The 18124-nt window shown below is 38.7% G+C and overlaps 1 protein-coding gene across 3 annotated transcripts in view; it reads left to right on the top strand.

Moving 5' to 3' along the window:
• The window catches only part of osbpl2b (oxysterol binding protein-like 2b), a 97816-nt gene extending 79904 nt beyond the window's left edge, over window positions 1–17912 (top strand). For all 3 annotated transcript variants that reach the window (XM_059980768.1, XM_059980769.1, XM_059980770.1), the window contains 2 exons: window positions 13572–13662; window positions 13749–17912. In XM_059980768.1, the coding sequence (XP_059836751.1) occupies window positions 13572–13662; window positions 13749–13851 (194 nt within the window). In that variant the 3' untranslated portion in view covers window positions 13852–17912. The remainder of the gene's footprint in view (window positions 1–13571; window positions 13663–13748) is intronic.
• Window positions 17913–18124: the final 212 nt, after the last annotated feature.

Below are 18124 nucleotides of genomic sequence, written 5' to 3'. Positions count from 1 at the left end.
TATCATGAATAAATGATATTAAACCTTTACCTAGTGGATTAATAGAAAGAAAGAAATCCATAACATTTTTCTCAGGCATTTCAGGGAAGTTAGGAATTAAAGGATTAATAAAGTGTTTAATTTGGAGATATCTAAAAAAACTGAGCATTGGGCAGATTGAACTTAGCAGAGAGCTGCTGAAAAGATGCGAAGCGATTGTCAATAAAAAGATCTTCAAAATGTCTAATGCCCTTCCTATACCAATCATGGAATGCTGAATCATACGTAGTAGGTAAAAAAAAAGGTGATTATGTAAGATAGGGCTAGAAAAGGAAAAACCATGGAAACCATAAAATTTCCTAAACTGAGCCCATATATGCAAAGTGTGTCTAACAAGAGGATTAACAATTAATCTGGACAAGCTACTAGGGAGTACAGAGCCAAGAATATAAATCTTTAGTGGAACTCAACTCCATTGCCACCCAATTAGGGCACTCAGGTTGGCCATGGAAAAAAGACCAAAAGGTAGCACAACGTATATTGGCTGCCCAGTAATATAAACGAAAGTTAGGTAAAGCCATGCCTCCCTCTTTTTTAGATTTTTGGAGATAAACGTTATTAATTCTAGAGCGCTTATTCTTCCACAGATATGACAAAAAAATAGAGTCTAACGAATCAAAAAAAGATTTAGGAATAAAAATTGGGATTGATTGAAATAAATATAAAAGTTTAGGGAGAACATACATTTTAACAACATTAATACGACCTACCAAAGACATAGATAGAGGTGACCATGGTAACAGACTCTGTTTTATAGTATATGAAAGATTGGCAAAATTTTCACGAAAGAGATCTTTAAACTTCCTTGTGACTGTAATCCCAAGATAAGTAAATTGATTATAAACTACTTTAAAAGGGAGATTACAAAATGTTAATTCTCGTGCTTCTTTATTAATTGGGAAAAGTTCGCTCTTATGTAAATTAAATTTATAGCCAGAGAACTGGTTAAACTGATCAAGAAGTGAAAACATTGGAGGTAAGGATGTAGACGGATTTGAAAGAAAAAGTAATAAGTCATCAGCATAAAGAGAAACTTTATGCTCAACACCCCCTCTCCAAATCCCGGTCAATTCAGGACAATTTCGAAATGCTATCACCAAAGGTTCTATAGCCAAATCAAAGAGAAAGGGCCTTAAAGGACATCCCGGACAGGTGCCACGTTTGAGGTTAAATAACTGGGATTTCTGAAAATTAGTCAAAACAGAGGCAGTAGGACCCAAATACAGCAATTTGATCCAAGAGATAAAACTTTGACCGGTCAAATTTTTCTAAAACTGCAAAAAGGTAGTTCCATTCTATACGATCAAATGCTTTCTCCGCATTGAGGGAAATAACACATTCAGGAATCCCAGTTGGAGCTGAATATAAAATGTTAAATAAACGCAGAATGTTTAAAAAAAGGAAGACTGTTTTTAATAAAACCAGTTTGATCATCAGAAATAATAGAGGGAATAACAGTTAAACTATAAGCCAAAGCTTTGGTCAAGATTTTAACATCAACATTAAGCAAAGAAATCGGCCTATTCGAGGAACACTCTGTAACTCCCTGGGTCGCCTCAGGCTCGCTCAGCTCGTTCTTGTCTAGGGGGAGCAGCCTTCGGCCCCGCCAAACTGGGTAATCAGCTGGTGTGGATGCTGTGTGATGTCCCCGCCTCGCCCAAAACCAGACAGTACACCATATGCGATTAAATGAGTACAATTTATAAAGGTTACTATAACTAAGTGATTAATAACGATACAGTATATATGAAGAGAAAATTAAAGAAAAGGCGCCAAACTTATCAAAGTCCAAACCACTTCGTGCACAGCCGTTGGAGCTCAATTACTGAAGTCTTCTGGCCACCATTCGATCCCCTCCGAACTCCTCGACTCGCAGCTCAGGACCCTCCGAACTCCTCGACTCCCCAAACAGCTCAGGACCCTCCGAGTGGTCAACCAAGCACATCTAGCTTCATCCCCCCCCCCCCCCTCCCCCCGGAGAATCTCCCGGCCTCGGACCCCCCTTTGGGGTCCGATCCTCGCCCAGCTTAGAGCATGGCATCCTCTCTCTCGACCCCCTCGCGCCGATCTGCCCAAAAGCCCGTCAACAAAAGCTTCCAGACTCAGAAGAAAGAACATTAATCCCCATTTGGTTTACAAAGGAATACCATTCTCGTTATCAGTAAATTAGCATTCCTGCTAGTTAACAAAAGGAAACCCTTTCCCAACAGTAACAAAGAAAAAAAAGAAACCCCCTTTACAACTCTGTTGGGTCTTTGCCCTTTTTTAGTAAAAGAATAATAGATGTCTCATTAAAAGAGGGTGGCAATTTACCGTAATTAAACGAGTCAGACAATACTGAGAATAACTGAGGACAAAGAAGTGAAGAGAATGATTTATAAAATTCTACGGGAAACCCATCAGGTCCAGGAGATTTCCCTGAAGACAATGCAGAAATTGCAAAAGATATTTCTTCTGATGATCTAGGCGCGTTAAGTTTGGCTTTAAAATCAGATGAAAGCGAAGGAATATTCAGATTATTTAAAAAATGATCAACAGAGATATTGTCATTCAAAGATTCAGAGGAATAAAGTCGAGAATAGAAATTTTTAAATGCGTCATTCATTTCTAAGTGATCCGATGTAAAGTCTCCATTCTCCTTCCGGATCTTTGTAATATGTTGTTTGGCTTTGGAACACCTCAGCTGATTGGCTAGAAATTTACCAGATTTGTCACCATGAATATAGAAGCGACTCTTACTTTCAAGAAGCTGGCGTTCGACAGGTTGAGTAGACAGAAGATTAAATTTAGTTTGAAGTTCTACACGCTTCTTGTATAGTTCAGGATTCTTAGTTTGAGCATACAGTTGATCCAATTCTTTCATCTGATTAATGAGGTCTAATCGATCTGCACAGGACTTTCTATTAAGATTTGCTGTATAGGGGGTTATTTGACCCCTCAAATATGCTTTCATGGCATCCCAGACAATCTGGGATTTCAGATGATGTATTGGTGTTAAAATAAAAGGTTATCTGATATTTAATAAATTTTAGAAAATCATCATCTGATAGTAAAGTCGAGTCAAAACACCAGTGTTTATTCCTCTGAGGGAGACCAGGAAAATTTAAAGACAAAGCAATTGGGGCATGGTCAGAAATCAGTATACTCTGATAGTCACAAGAATAGACAAATGGAATAAGTTGATTATCAAGTAAAAAGTAGTCAATTCTAGTAAAGGTATGGTGAACATGTGAAAAAAAGAATAGTCTCTCTCAGTAGGATGAAGAAAACACCATATATCAGAGATACCATAATTAGAGAGAAAAGAGTGAATAGCTAAGGCAGATTTAGTAGGTAGTCTAGTAACAGAGGACGATCGATCCAAATTAGGATCTAACCAACAATTGAAATCGCCACCCAGTTTAAGAGAGTATGAGTTTAAATCTGGTAGTGAGGAGAAAAAAACGTTCAAAAAAATTAACATCATCAAAATTGGGAGCATACAGGTTTGCTAGTACAACTTTAGTATTATATAATTTACCAGAAACAATAATAAAACGGCCATTTGTATCGGATATCTTATTATGGAGTTCAAAAGGAATATTTGAATTAATAAGGATGGAGACCCCCCCCCCTAGCTTTGGCAGCAAAGGAAGAATGAAAATGCTGACCCGCCCACTTTGACAGAAGCCGAGAATTATCAAGACTATGAATATGAGTTTCTTGAAGGAAAGCAATGTCAGCTTTGAGTTGTTTAATATGCGAGAAGACCTTGCTTCTTTTAACAGGATGATTCAATCCCTTTACATTCCAGCTCACAAATTTAAGTGAATTAGCCATCAATTGTTAGTGCATATAAGGTAGCAGGCATATAAAAAATCCCTTTACATTCCAGCTCACAAATTTAAGTGAATTAGCCTTCAATTGTTAGTGCATATAAGGTAGCAGGCATATAAAAAATCAAGCAGTACAATAACAGTCTGGGAGCAAAAATGTAAACATAGATCCATAGAATCAAAACAGAGACATGTCCTGAATAACAAAGGAAAATAAAAGAAACAGTGAGTAGTGTTGGAACTGGAGAACCCCTCCCCTCCCGCAACCCAAAATTAGACGGCTACCTAGAAAAGCAACTAGCTCTACCAAAAAAATTAACCCAAGTATGACTTCCAGTTCCGTGTCGTTAACAAAAGTTCTGTATAAATAATATAACAAATAATAGCTAATTTATGCACTAGAAAACAGAATTACAAATAGGAACAATTTCAACAGAAGTATAAAACTTAATACAAAGAAAATCAGAAGGAAACTAAAACTAACCTACCCGTGAAAAATTATAAAAGATTAAAAGAGAAAAAAAAAGGAGGGAGAAAAGGGGGAAATTGTAAAATTCAAAAAGAGTCCTTATCAACCATTTACAGAAAAAAAAGCAAAACTTAAACTATGAATCAACCAACAGGGAGGCCTTCAATAAAAACTCCAAACCTCCAAAACAAGTTAAAGACAATTGTAGTTCTCTATAGATAAGGTTATACAAAAATAAAATAGATTACACAGGTAAAATCTAAAAGTTCGCAGGAAAACATTAAACTTAAATTATCTATTTAGAAAAAACGCACCAAGTCCAGGGAGAGATTGACTACAGCCCTTAGAGTTTCAATAGATAATGACTGAATTATTCAAGTAAAGTCTGAGTTCGGAAAAAATAGTTTTACTCCGGGATGTACTTATCAACCATTTTAGAAGGTCAGGCCGGTTCCAAAGAAGACAAGGTGGCTGGAAGACTTCCAACAAACGCCTCAGCCTCCTTCACTGATTTAAATCACTTATAATCTCCAGTAGTAAGCGTAATTCGAAGATCGGCTGGATTTCGGAGAGAGGGTCTGAATCCGCGATCAAAAAGCACTTTCATTACACCTTTAAACTCAGCACGCATCTTCAGAACCTGGGGGGCAAAATCCGAATGACCGTATTTTGAAAAGCAAAAGTACCTCTGTGGCGTGCCTCCATCATCAAGTGGTTTTTCACCTGTTATTGATGAAAGCATAAAATAATCGGCCATGGGCGGGAATGCAGAATTGCTCGAGGAACATAGATCCTGTGTGCCCTTTCAAGCTCAGGTGGAGTCGGAAGGAATTCTTTCCCGAAGATCTCACAGAGAAACTTAGGAAAAAATTCAACGGGAGAGCCCTTTTCGGTGGCCTCTGGCAAACCAAGAATTCATAGATTGCAATGTCTGCTCCGATTTTCAAGATCCACCATTTTGGGAAAAAAAGTTTACTGTACTTCTCCTCTAGGCTGGAGCAGAGAGTTTCAAGATATTGAACACGGCGTTTTAAATCTTCAGAAGTTACGTCAATGCGAGATAAATGTTCAGCATGTTCATCCACTCTGATCCAATTTGATATTCAGCTGGTTGAAAGAAGTTCTAAATTCAGTTCTAAAATCCATTAAAGTATCTTGTCGATGTTGTTCCAGAACAGCGAGAATGTCAGCCGACAAAGCCGTAGAAGTTTCCTTTTTCCCAGTTTTAGTACTTTTGGTAGCCATTATAAGATAGATGTGTTCGCAGGCAGGTAAAAGAGAACTAATAAAATACCTAACTAAGGTCTAAGAAGGGAGACATATAGTGCAAAGGTAAGAAGAATAGCGGAGCAGAAGTTCGGAGCAACTAAACAATCGCCATCTTACCGGAAGTCTGCAATTCCTGCTTAATAGTATTGAAAGCTATCTCCGCCTCTCCATTCCACTGTAAGCCGTTCTTCAAATTTGTATGTCCTGCTTCTTTCATTATCTTTCTCAAAGGTGCCACAATCTCAGCATATTCTCCTATCCAATATGAGCTGTACCCTGCCATTCCCAAAAACGTCATCATCTGCCCTACAGTCTGGGGTTTTGGGGCCTTAGTTATTGCCTCAATCTGATCTGGTGCTATCGCCTTCACTCCCTTGGATATTACCCTGCCTAAGTATTCCACTTGCTGCGTGCAAAATTGCAGTTTCTTTTTGGATACTTTATGTCCTCAGTGCGCCAGCTTCTCTAACAGAGTTATAGTGTTCTGCTCACACTGTTCCTTACTGTGGGAGCAAATCAGGTCATCCACATACTGTAACAATGTACTTTCCAATGGTATGCCCTCTAGGTCTGCCTTCAACACCTGATTAAAAACATGTGGTGAATGTTTAAACCCTTGCGGCATTCTGATATAGGTATACTGAGCACCTCTGTAAGTAAATGCAAACAGATACTGACACTGGTGGGCCAGAGGAATGCTGAAGAAAGCCGAACCCAAGTCAATCACTGAAAAGTAACTTGCTTCTTGTGGAACATTAGTCAAAAGCGTGTGTGGGTTGGGGACTACCGCTGGCCAGTCCTCTACCACATCATTTACCGCTTGCAAATCATGTTCCAATCTCCACTTAGATTTATCTGCTTTTAAGACCGGCAGCAACGGTGTATTGCATGGACTGTTTGTTCTTTTAAGCACTCGTATTTCAAGCAACCCCTGCACTGTCGATGCTATTCCCTCTTCTGCTTCTGTTCTTAGAGGGTATCGTGGTCTCTTGGGTGGAATTGCTCCCCTTTTCAGCCTTATTTCCACCGGACTAGCTGTTTTTATTTTCCCTACGGCCGTGTCATGCTGTGACCACAGAATAGATGGCAACTCATCTAACCTTCTATCTTTCTGCTGGCCTCTTTCCTTTCCCAGCAATGGCATGTGTGGTTGGGGAGTTATTTCGACCTCTCTCACTGTCCCTACCATATCTACACTTACCATTATTTTAATGCAATTTTTGTCTTCTGATATCCACACCTCTGGCGTGATTTTCCTCCATACTGTTATACGGTTTCAGCACACTTAACTAAGGGTCCCAGGTCTTTAGACTGATATCCCTTGTTTACCAACAATGTTACGTGGGGCGCAGCTTCCGGTATCCTGTACCAATTTTCTAAAAAGGTGTTGCACTTAACTTGTAAAGCTGCCCCTTGCTTTCCAATTATCACAGCCTCCCCTTCCAGGTGCTGTTGGGTACATGCCTCCAGGTGCCATCTCTCCTCTAACTCCCTGTTCTGAGTCTCATCAAAAATCATTGTACAATGTAAGTCAGATTTGGGCATTATTGCCCTGGGTAATATAGCCTGCACACCCTTTTTCCATTTTTCCCAGGTTTCCTGAATCTGATCTGCGATGTCTCCTATCCAAAAGACATTAGCCTTCTTGTCTTCTCGCACTATCAATTGAGCCCCTGCTCTTTCCACACTTAGCCCATTTCTGGTGCATTCTAATTTGAATTCCAGTTTCAATAAGGCATCTCTGCCTAACAAATTAATCGGAGTTCCGTTAAATACTAGCACCGGCAAAACAATTCCTTTATTTCCCATTCTCAACTGCACTGGAGCTGTGCACTGTGTTTTCCTCGAGAACCCTACCGTCTTAATAAACTTTCCTGACATGGGAAGGTGAAGGGCATACTGTGGCTGTACACAAGTGTACGTGGCTCCAGTATCTATCATCATTGGTGTCAGTTGCCCTTCTAACATAACCTGAACAATGGGTTCCTCGTCTGCCTCCCTTGTTATCATTGGGTAACTCAAGTTCTCGGGGTACCCCTAATACCTCGTATAGGGGTTCACAGGTCTGCTTGGGCCTGTGGGGGCTGGTCCTTGGCTAAGCTTTAGTTCCCTTCTTATCGGTTCCTGCTGGTGTGTGATAGGCCATGGTGTTAACGGACAATCTCGTCTCATGTGACCTGGCTGATAACATCCCCAGTACAATCTCTCTACCTCTCTTTCCCCCTGTTTCCTCACTGGTCCCCTCTGCCCATAGCTCCTCTGTCTTCCTCCTTGGGACTTCCAGTCCTGTCTGGGCTGTATGAATTTAGTCTGCTCCTGATAGGGCATTTGTGGGAATGCTCCTCGAAAGACGTTGATTATTGGCATGGGGTTTTCCGGCCCTTGTCTTACAGTATGATCGGTTCCTCCATATAGCGGTGCTTCATCCAGTTCGATGGCTGTACTCGGACCGGTGGTTGCTGGCAGCATCTTTTTGCTTTTCTCTTTTTCCTTTTTGAGTTCTTTGAGCTGCATTTGTATTAACTTTCTTTGCACTTCTTCCTGCTGCTCAGCCAACCTTCATTTGTCTTTCTGGTACTTCTCAACCGCATGGACTACGTGGTCTCTAAATTCTTGTGGGGTCATTGATGTCAGCCCAATCACTTACTTCAGTTTGGATTTTACTTGCGGAGGCATTGCATCCAAAATGCTATGTCAGAACAGTGTGATGATAAATAAGCTATTTTCCACCTCTTGCTCAGTCTCCAGTCTCCACCTTTTCAACTGGTTTTCTACGTAGGCTGCTGGGTTTTTAGTGTCTCCCAGTGGATCCCTCTTTAAGGCTTTGGGGTCCACTTTGGGTGGATAAAGCTTCCTGAGAGCCTGCCTTACCCTCTGCCTCACTCTGTCAAACCCGTCTCCATCAGTTCTCGGGTCGTTCGAGTTTACTATGCCAGCCATTTCCATTAGTTCGTTAAATTTGGAGGTTCCCATCAACCTTATCAATAGTGCCTTCAAATCTCCCATAGCCAATAATCGTCCTGCCGTTTCTTCTTCAAAGGCTCTAATCCATTTCCCTGCTCCTTCACGTAGATTGGGCAGAGTGTTTTTCAGCCCTTCTGGGTCCTGGGATCCCCAAGGGATTTACTGCACTTGTCCTGATCCTTTAACTAACAATGGCATCATTCTTCCTCCTCCTTCCCACCTGCCCTAGCTCTCCTCCTCGCCTGACTCCCCATCTGTCGCAGGGTATGTCTTTACTGCCTTCCACACAAATTTCTCCGGGGTCCTCTTCTTCCCTCGGTCTCCCTGTGGAGTCCTTCCTTTCTGTCTTGATTCAATACTTGGTTGGCCCCTGGAGTATTTTTCGCATCTCCTCTGGCAATCCCCTCTCAGAAACTTATCTAGCTTCTCTCTACTTCCGCAAATCGCTTCCCTACCGCCTCCTTCTGCTCTTCTAGGCTTCTGCCTCCTACCTCTTCCCCACAAATTCTCGTATCCTCTCTCTCTCTCCACTTAACTCTTGCTCCTCCAATGAGTCCCCTTCTCTTTCTTCCTGTCTGTGTCTGTACACCTGTGGCAGGGACTCCTCATGATCCTTACTCATGCTTGATTCTCTTCTCTTTTGTGTTTCTCCAAGACTCTCATCTCCTATCCTTTTTCAACTTCCTCTTGAATGCCTCATCTCTTCCTGCCCTGATGAGCCACTTTCTTTTCTAGTCTGTTTATTTCTATGGTATAACCGATACTCCTCATACTCCTTTTCCTCTCTCAAGTATTTCATCCGTTCACTCTCTTCTTTCATTTCTCTCTTTGCCTGTTCCACCTTTATCCTTTCTGCCTGTATCTCCTTCCATATTGCCGTTTTTTCCTTCTCGTATTATCTTTTTTCCTCCTCATTAACCCAAACTTGTACTTCTCCCTGCATGTTTACTGTTCCCGTCAGCAGGGGGCACTGCTTAGGGGTTCCTTCCTCATTATAGGGAGGGGGCTTTTCTGTTTCTTTCGCATGCGGGTACGGAGCTGAAGCCAGCTTCTCACTGTACCTTCCTCTCTCTCTCACAGGCTGTTTCTCCAGCACCTTAGTGTCTTCCTCGCTTGTAATCAATATTCTACCTGTCCTCCTCAGCCTTTCTCCCTCCGTTCTGAAGAGTTTTAGCACTTCCATTTCTCGTTCTCTTTTTTGCCCTCTTTTAGATTTATCTTTTGGTTTGTAATTTTTAATTAGTGCCTCCATTTCTTCGCACAAGCTTACGTTCCTTCTCTTGGCCATTTTGTGACCAGGTTTTTGGTTCTCTTTTCCCATTTTTCTGAAGTTTTTGTGATCTCATATTTATTTACTGGGATTTTTTTGCTCAGAATCTCTACTGCCATTCCTTTACCTGTCATGTTGTTCTCTCTTTTTAAGGTATTTCAGAGATTCACAGTTCATTTACTGGATAATATTATTTACTCTAATTCTATGCCTAGTCTATCGTCTATCTACCATAACTTTAAACTATATATTGGACTGTCCTTGTTTCCTATTCTGTTCTGCCCGTACAGACCTCTATTCAGAGCGGTATCCATAGAATATTCTCTTTGCACCTTATCTCTTAAGGCGGTATCCACGAGGATATTCGCTATTTCCCTTTCCCTGCCAGTTCAGACCTTCGTTTCATATGAAGCGGTATCCACAGGGACTTACCAACACCACGTGGAATTTTTCCTTAACTTCTTATTAACTTATTTGTACTTATTCTTTGGACCGGAGAGACCCTTCGGCAGTGGTTCCACACTTCTGATACTCCAAGACCTCCCCAAAACTAACAGAATTCTTAGTCCAAATTGTTGCAAAAAGCGCTTACCTTTGTTTGGGTGCACCCTTAATTCTGTTAGCCTTGTGGGTGTCCCTAGAGGACTGGGAAGCGTCCCCAATCTGCCGTTTCCTTTCCGCGGGTCTCGTTCCGGTCCTGCCGCGGTCGCCAATTTTGTCGTGGCTTCTCGTGCCCCACAAACGACCAGGAGACGCAGAAGATTCTTCAAGAATTTAATTTGCAAATCAAGGCTGAGACAGTCATTGAGCTAGTCGCCGATTGCCAACCGATCCTTGTACATAGCATTTTTTATAGCAATCTCCTGGTTTAGTTGCATTAGCATATCTAATCGGTCTATGGTTGCGTATCACAAGTACATCTGCCACTATTGTTTCTACCCATTGACTTAGTCCTGTTCTAATCTACATCTCTTAGCTACCTCTCATTAACACACCATTGTCTTCTACATTCTTAAGATTTCATTCTCCTACTAAATTGGATATATGCATAGCAAATAGCAAGTTCAAAGCTGACTACATAGTTTTGGTTACACAGCAAACAGTGCAACTTTTATACTCCAATATCCTCGGGTTGAGGTACTAAACTGGAAAAAGGCCAAATTTGAAGAAATCCGAAAAGATCTAAAAAGCTAAAATCTAAAGCTAAAGGATCTAAAAAGGATTGGGACAGTTTGTTCTCTAGCAAGGATGTGATTGGTAAGTGGGAGGCCTTCAAAGGAGAAATTTTGAGAATGCAGAGTTTATGTTCCTGTCAGGATTAAAGGCAAACTGAATTTGAATAAGGAACTTTGGTTCTGAACGGATATTGGAACTCTGATAAAGAAGAAGAGAGAGATGCATGACATGTATAGAAAACGGGGCAAAGAAGGAGCTTGAGGAGTATAAAAAGTGCAAAAAAATACTTAAGAAAGAAATCAGGAGGGCTAAAAGAAGACATGAGGTTGCTTTGGCAGTCAAGGTGAAGGATAATCCAAAAAGCTTCTACAGGTATATTAAGAGCAAAAAGATAGTAAGGGATAAAATTGGGCCTCTTGAAGATCAGGGTGGTTGGCTATGTATGGAACCAAAAGAAATGGGGGAGATCTTAAATGGGTTTTTTGCATCTGTATTTACTAAGGAAACTGGCATGGAGTCAATGGAAATAAGGCAAACAAGTAGTGAGATTATGGAATCTATACAGATTGAAGAGGAGGAGGTGCTTGCTTTTGCTATCTTGAGGCAAATCAGAGTAGATAAATCCCCAGTACCTGACAGGGTACTCCCTTGGACCTTGAAGGAGACTGGTGCTGAAATTGCAGGTATATTTAAAATGTCGGTATCTATGGGTGATGTGCCGGAGGATTGGAGGATAGCTCATGTTGTTCCATTGTTTAAAAAAGGCTGTAAAAGTAATCTGGGAAATTATAGGCTGGTAATTTTGATGTCAGTAGTAGGTAAATTATTGGAAGGAGTACTAAGAGATAGGATCTACAAGTATTTGGATAGACAGGGACTTACGTTAGACAAATCTATTAGAGTTTTTTGAGGAGGTTACCAGGAAAGTGGATGAAGGGAAGGCAGTGGATGTTGTCTACGTGGACTTCAGTAAGGCCTTTGACAAGGTCCCGCATGGGAGGTTAGTTAGAAAGTTTCAGTTGCTAGGTATACATGGTGAGCTAGTAAATTGGATTAGACATTGGCTTAATGGGAGAAGTCAGAGAGTGGTAGTGGAGGATTGCTTCTCTGAGTGGAGGCCTGTGACTAGTGGTGTGCCACAGGGATCAGTGGTGTGTCCATTGTTATTTGTCATCTATATCAATGATCTGGATGATAACGTGGTAAATTAGATCAACAAATTTGGTGATGATACAAAGATTGGAGGTGTAGTGGACATTGAGGAAGGTTTTCAAAGCTTGCAGAGGGATCTGGACCAGCTGGAAAAATGGGCTGACAAATGGCAGATAGAGTTTAATGCAGACAAGTGTGAGGTATTGCACTTTGGAAGGACAAACCAAGGTAGAACATACAAGATAAATGGTAGGACACTGAGGAATGCAGTACAACAGAGGGATCTGGGAATACAGATACATAATTTCCTTAAAGTTGTGTCACAGATAGATAGGGTTGTAAAGAGAGCTTTTGGCACATTGGCCTTTATAAATCAAAGTATTGAGTATAAGAGTTAGAATGTTATGGTGAGGTTGTATAAGGCATTGGTGAGGTCGAATTTGGAGTATTGTGTGCAGTTTTGGTCACCGAATTACAGGAAGGATATTAAAAGGTTAAAAGAATGCAGAGGTTTACAAGGATGTTGCCGGGACTTGAGAAACTGAGTTACAGAGAAAGGTTGAATAGGTTAGGACTTTATTCCCTGGAGCGTAGAAGAATGAGGGGAGACTTGACAGAGGTATATAAAATTATGATGGGTATAGATAGAGTGAATGCAAGCAGGCTTTTTCCTCTGAGGCTAGGGGAGAAAAGAACCAGAGGACGTGGGTTAAGGGTGAAGGGGGAAAAGTTTAAAGGGAACATTGGGGGGGGCTTCTTCACACAGAGAGTGGTGGGAGTGTGGAATGAGCTGCCATATGAAGTGGTAAATGCGGGCTTACTTTTAACACTTAAGAAAAATTTGGACAGGTACAAGGATGAGGGGTGTATGGAAGGGTGTGGTCCAAGTGCAGGTCAGTGGGACTAGGTAGAAAATGGTTCGGCACAGCTAAGAAAGGCCAAGAGGCCTGTTTCTGTGCTGTAATGTTCTATGGTTCTAGTAGGCATCAATATGTTGCTCCCATGAACCAAATTTCCACACTAATAAATTGCTGAATTTTACACTTTGTTCCATTTGCAATTTGTACTGATTTCAGTAGGTGCTTCTATACTCTGAGATGGACAGCTTTTGTAGCAGCTTGGGTGGAGGGACAATCAGTTTTGAGAGGCGAGTTTGAGCAATTCATCTGGGGGTTTTGTGTATTATCTTTGTATTGGCCACTTACATTGGTCTCAGCTGTTTCTTGATAATCAGGTAAAGTGAGTCAAATTGGCATAAGGCTGGATTCTGTGATGATAGATTCCTCAGGAGAAAGAACTGTAAATCTGATTAATGCCAACGTAATGTCAAAGCTCACTTATGAACAAAAGGACATTACTGAAGCTTAACTTTAGAAATAACCTTGTTGAGCATTATGTTGGGTTTTGCAATTGACAGATTTTGCTGGTGCAGAGAAAGAAAGATTAGAAGAGAAACAACGGGCTGCTCGTAAAGAGAGAGCCAAAAAGGAAGAAGAATGGAGAACCAGGTTAGTTTTGTTTTAGAAGAAATAAGGATTTAAAGCTCAATAATTAACTATTAATCATAACAACTTTTCTAAATTTTTTTCTAAAGATGGTTTCGACAGGATATCAATCAGCATACACGAACATTGGACTGGATTTATACAGGGAAGTATTGGGAAAGGAATTATGAAGATTGCCCTGATATTTACTGAAGATTTAAATTCTCCAAATTTTGTTGAATGTCGATCAAATGACTTTAACATTTCTACTACTTCTAAATCTTCTACCTGATCTATCTGTTTGCTTTTTATTTCGTCTTACTCATACTGATGTCAATACCAGAATCTCTTAACTATAATGTTTTATGTGCAATAAGGTTTTGGAAAAGTTTCCCCAACCTTCATTTATAAATAATACAATGCTAGAACTGTTTGATGGTATCTCTAATCTGGTGTAATTGAATTGAGCACAACAGTTGAGTTACCAGTAGAATCGTTTAGGTGGATTTTCTGCGGACTTCCCCACAGTTCTCCAAATGGCCAACTGTATTGATTGATTAATTCAGCCATACCGTGTAGGAAGGCATTGATTCAACCTTGGTTTGTGCTGGGTTAGGATTTAGTCTAGCTAAAGCCATTCCTGGATTAAGATTGGATAAACTGGTGAGGGGATTCACTGGTACTATACATTGGTCCTTTCTTGAAGCATGTATTTATAAACAAAAGAAAAGGACAAATATTTGGTGCAGTTCTAAGGTCCACTAGGGTGAAAGAGCTTGCAGTTGGTCACTACAAAGACTCGCAGATGGAATTTGGCCTCTTGGATGGAGTACCATAGAGCAGCTGCTGTGCTTGCAACTACAGAGAATGGCATCTTCAAGAGAAAATGGAGGAAAAACTGAGCAAGAAAGAAGAGATTAATGAATTTGCTTTACCAGGGCTTATGACTTGAAACCAAGTACATATGTTTTAAATATTTAGTCAATATAAATCTATATATGTAGGTCTGAATAAAAGTTATAATTCCACTAGAAAAGTATAAACATTAACTTTGTATTGTTTATTTTTCCTTTTGTTCTCCCAAAATACAGTATCACATTGGAGCAGAAGTGGTGATCTTTTTATATAATGATTGCAGTTTATTGAGAGTTTTAATTAAACATGTTGGGAATTGGGAAGAATTTTTTTTTAAATCAGACTGTAAATATATTCCCAGTAATCAGAATATTCTGCTGGGTGCTATGTTAGATGCTATCAATGAACCTATAATTGGTGAATGGGATTGAAATACACATAGCTGTCAAGCAGCCTGTAAACAAAATATTCAGTGGTGTTGCACGTCTTAATGTTAAAAAAAATCATACGAGACCTTTCTTCATTTTTTTTTGCTGCAATAGTGAATAAATTTTTTCACCTCTGTTTTTGTGATGGTCAATTGAAATTTGGAGTTTTAATCTCCCCTGTATTCCTTGTCCCGTATAGATAAATTCCACTACTTTTTGTTGGCTTGGATAACGAGTTAATGTAATATCTTCTATCATTACTCAATGTCTTCAGTTAATTAGCCCACACATCAGTGGGAAAGGCATTTTGGAAGTCTTAAAGGTGAGAGTACAAATGTCAGCAGTGAGCTATCCATTTTTTTTAAATCTGAAATTGTTATCCCTCTCTGTGAGAGTGATTCTGTATTTTTAACAATTGCTCTTTTGCAGTGATCCACTTTAATGCATGATTTGAATGTCCCCAGATATGTACAGTTTTAGAAGTATAAAACCGCTGCTTGCATCATTGTTTACATAAAAATTACTAATCCAAAAATGGTCAAAAAGTTTGTATCTGTAAATGTTTTATTGCCAAAATGATTTTTTTATTTATGTGCATGTAATTTGTTGTTCCAAAGCCATACTGTTATTTCAACTTGAATTCACACATATAATTTTCTGAATTAGGGTATCAAATTGTATTTAAGAAAAGTATATTATCACTGGGCTTGAAATGATGGGAAATTTTATTAATAAATTGGTAAATCCTATTTACTAACTGTTGTGAATCAGTAAGAATTCTGAAAGTTAAAGAACAGCAATAGTAATCCAGTTGATAAGCAGAAATAATTCACTATAATGGAAGCAGCAGTTTTAAAAAATACAATCACTATTTAATTTCCCCTTGTGCAGCCCATCTAGATCTAAATGGGTAAGGTGGAAGAATGGGTGTGTTTTGGGAGATAGGTAGGGCAAACCCTGAGTTTCACCCCAAATCCCAAACTGTCTGTAAGAGCTTTGAAAAGGTAAACAATGATGATGAAGAAGAATGGTTCTAAAACTTCAACAGACCTTTTAAAAAATATTTTTTAAATTGTCAGCTTTTTTCCAATTGTATTGAAGAATATAGAATTACTTTCACAGCAGCAGGCACTCATGTACAGTTGTGCCTCTGAGGCTCAACAAATGTAAAAATATGAGGTTAAGGTTTTTCTAGATGTAATCTAACATGTTTTGGTACTATTTTTAATCTCCAAATTGTTAAGGACATTTCCATCCTGTTAATCTGGTGTTGAACTAGAATTGTTCTGTTATTCATATTAGGGTGTAAATGAGTAAATTGCATATGCAGCAGTCTCCCTTATTAACTTAACTGTTTTAATAAAAGAATTAAATAATATTCTACACACATATAAATGGAGGTATTTTACCCAGAGGGAGCATTGTTTGGTAAGGGTATTTAAATTTGCATGTTAGATACATATTACTTAAGAAATAAATCACAGCACTAAGCTATATAATGTACAATATTTTTGTCCCAAGGAGTTTTTTGCCTCTAGTACAGAAGCTGTAATGCATGAAACTTGGACATTTACCCAGATCTCACATAATTTGGAAGTTTGTAAATAAAATGTATTATTATGTGACAGGAAACAAGTGGTTGTTGTAAGTGGTGGTTTGGAAAGAATAGAATGATGTATTTAAAGATGCCTTATTTATTTTTGCTATCACATGGGCTGATGTTTCAAGCTATCAAAAGTATGATACAGACTTTTCTGTTCCTTCCATCTTTAATTTTAGCTAAACCTTTTTTGAATGTTGCTGAAATGATCTAGCTTTGTGGTACATCCAAAATTTAAGAGTATAACATGGTAAAACACTTTATGGTACTAAAGATTTGAAATATATATAAAAAGGTAAAGAAGAATTGATTTTATTTTTGGTAGTTATTAATTACTGGCCAAATGGTAATTAAAGGGGACATTGTCTCATTTTCACATCAAACTTGTAGATCTTGGCCTTTTTAAATATAGTATTGTGACCTATACAATTGTCACAACTTGAATTATGTTCTTAGTAATTCTAACTTTGTACAGAGTAATATTTCTTCCCAGCTTCTTCTCTCCCAAAATAAACTGTTAAGTTAAATGACCTGTTCTGTTTTCCACACTCTGTAAAACTGGTACTTTCCAAATTACCCACATGTAAATGTTGTTCCTCTATATAACATTTTTAAACAAGATAATGTCATTTTAGCTCATGAGTTGCGTTTATTTGATTTTTTTTACGAAACTGAAGTTCTGTTTGCTATCTAGTTTACAATTGAATAATCGTGTACACTGATTTGTATACGTTATCGAGCTACAAGAGTTCAACTCATTTTACCTTCTTAGACAGCTGCTTCTCAGTTGAATTGTTAAACAGTTATTTCTTTGCCTTACTAAATGTTGCATGAAGAGTTCAGTTCATAAAACAAACACTTATGTAAAATTGACTTATTTTTATAATATTTAAATGTCAAGGCCCATTAATAAAGCTTCAAATCAGTTGTAATATTTTTTTCAGAAGAGCCTGCATTATTCTAAATTAATGTATGTTAACAAGTCAAAATGTAAAAATATTAAAAATAAAACATTTTTGAAGTGTTTGCCAATTTTTGTTAAGCAACTGTGGTGTGATAGAAAATAATTTGTTTGTGACTGGTGAACTATTTATATTGAAAAAGTTGTCACCATTCAAGTGTAGATTTAAGAACTTACTACTTTTTTATTTAATTCACGTAACATCTGCACTAAACATAATTAGGGAAAATGGTGTTGGGGGTGGGGGAGGGTGGATATTACTGGATCAAAACAGGAAAGTGTAATTGATTCCTTATTTAAAAGTCAGTCTTTCTGACCAAAGTATGGTTTAGTGTTAACTATTATGTATAATTGAATAATAGGGGCTATTTGCGTAAATGTAATGACTGAGACAGGAGAGCTTCTCATTAGTCAAAGAATAAGGAAACAAATTCGGTACACCATAAGTATGAAATAATTATAATAATCTTTAATAAAGTAGAAATTTTTCATTGCAACACTAGTAGCTTCTATTTGAAGTAATAAATGATTTGATGAATGTTGTGGTTTGTATGAAAAGGTTTTGCAATGTTGTGAAAATGTGGACAACACATTTTTAAAATTTTACAAATATTGCCACGGTGAGGTAGTTAAAGGGATTTT

This window comes from Hypanus sabinus, chromosome 9 (assembly GCF_030144855.1).
Source record: "Hypanus sabinus isolate sHypSab1 chromosome 9, sHypSab1.hap1, whole genome shotgun sequence".
Classification (NCBI taxonomy): domain Eukaryota; kingdom Metazoa; phylum Chordata; class Chondrichthyes; order Myliobatiformes; family Dasyatidae; genus Hypanus; species Hypanus sabinus.
Note: the sequence above shows the minus strand (reverse complement) of the source record. Positions and strands in the feature narration are given on the sequence as shown.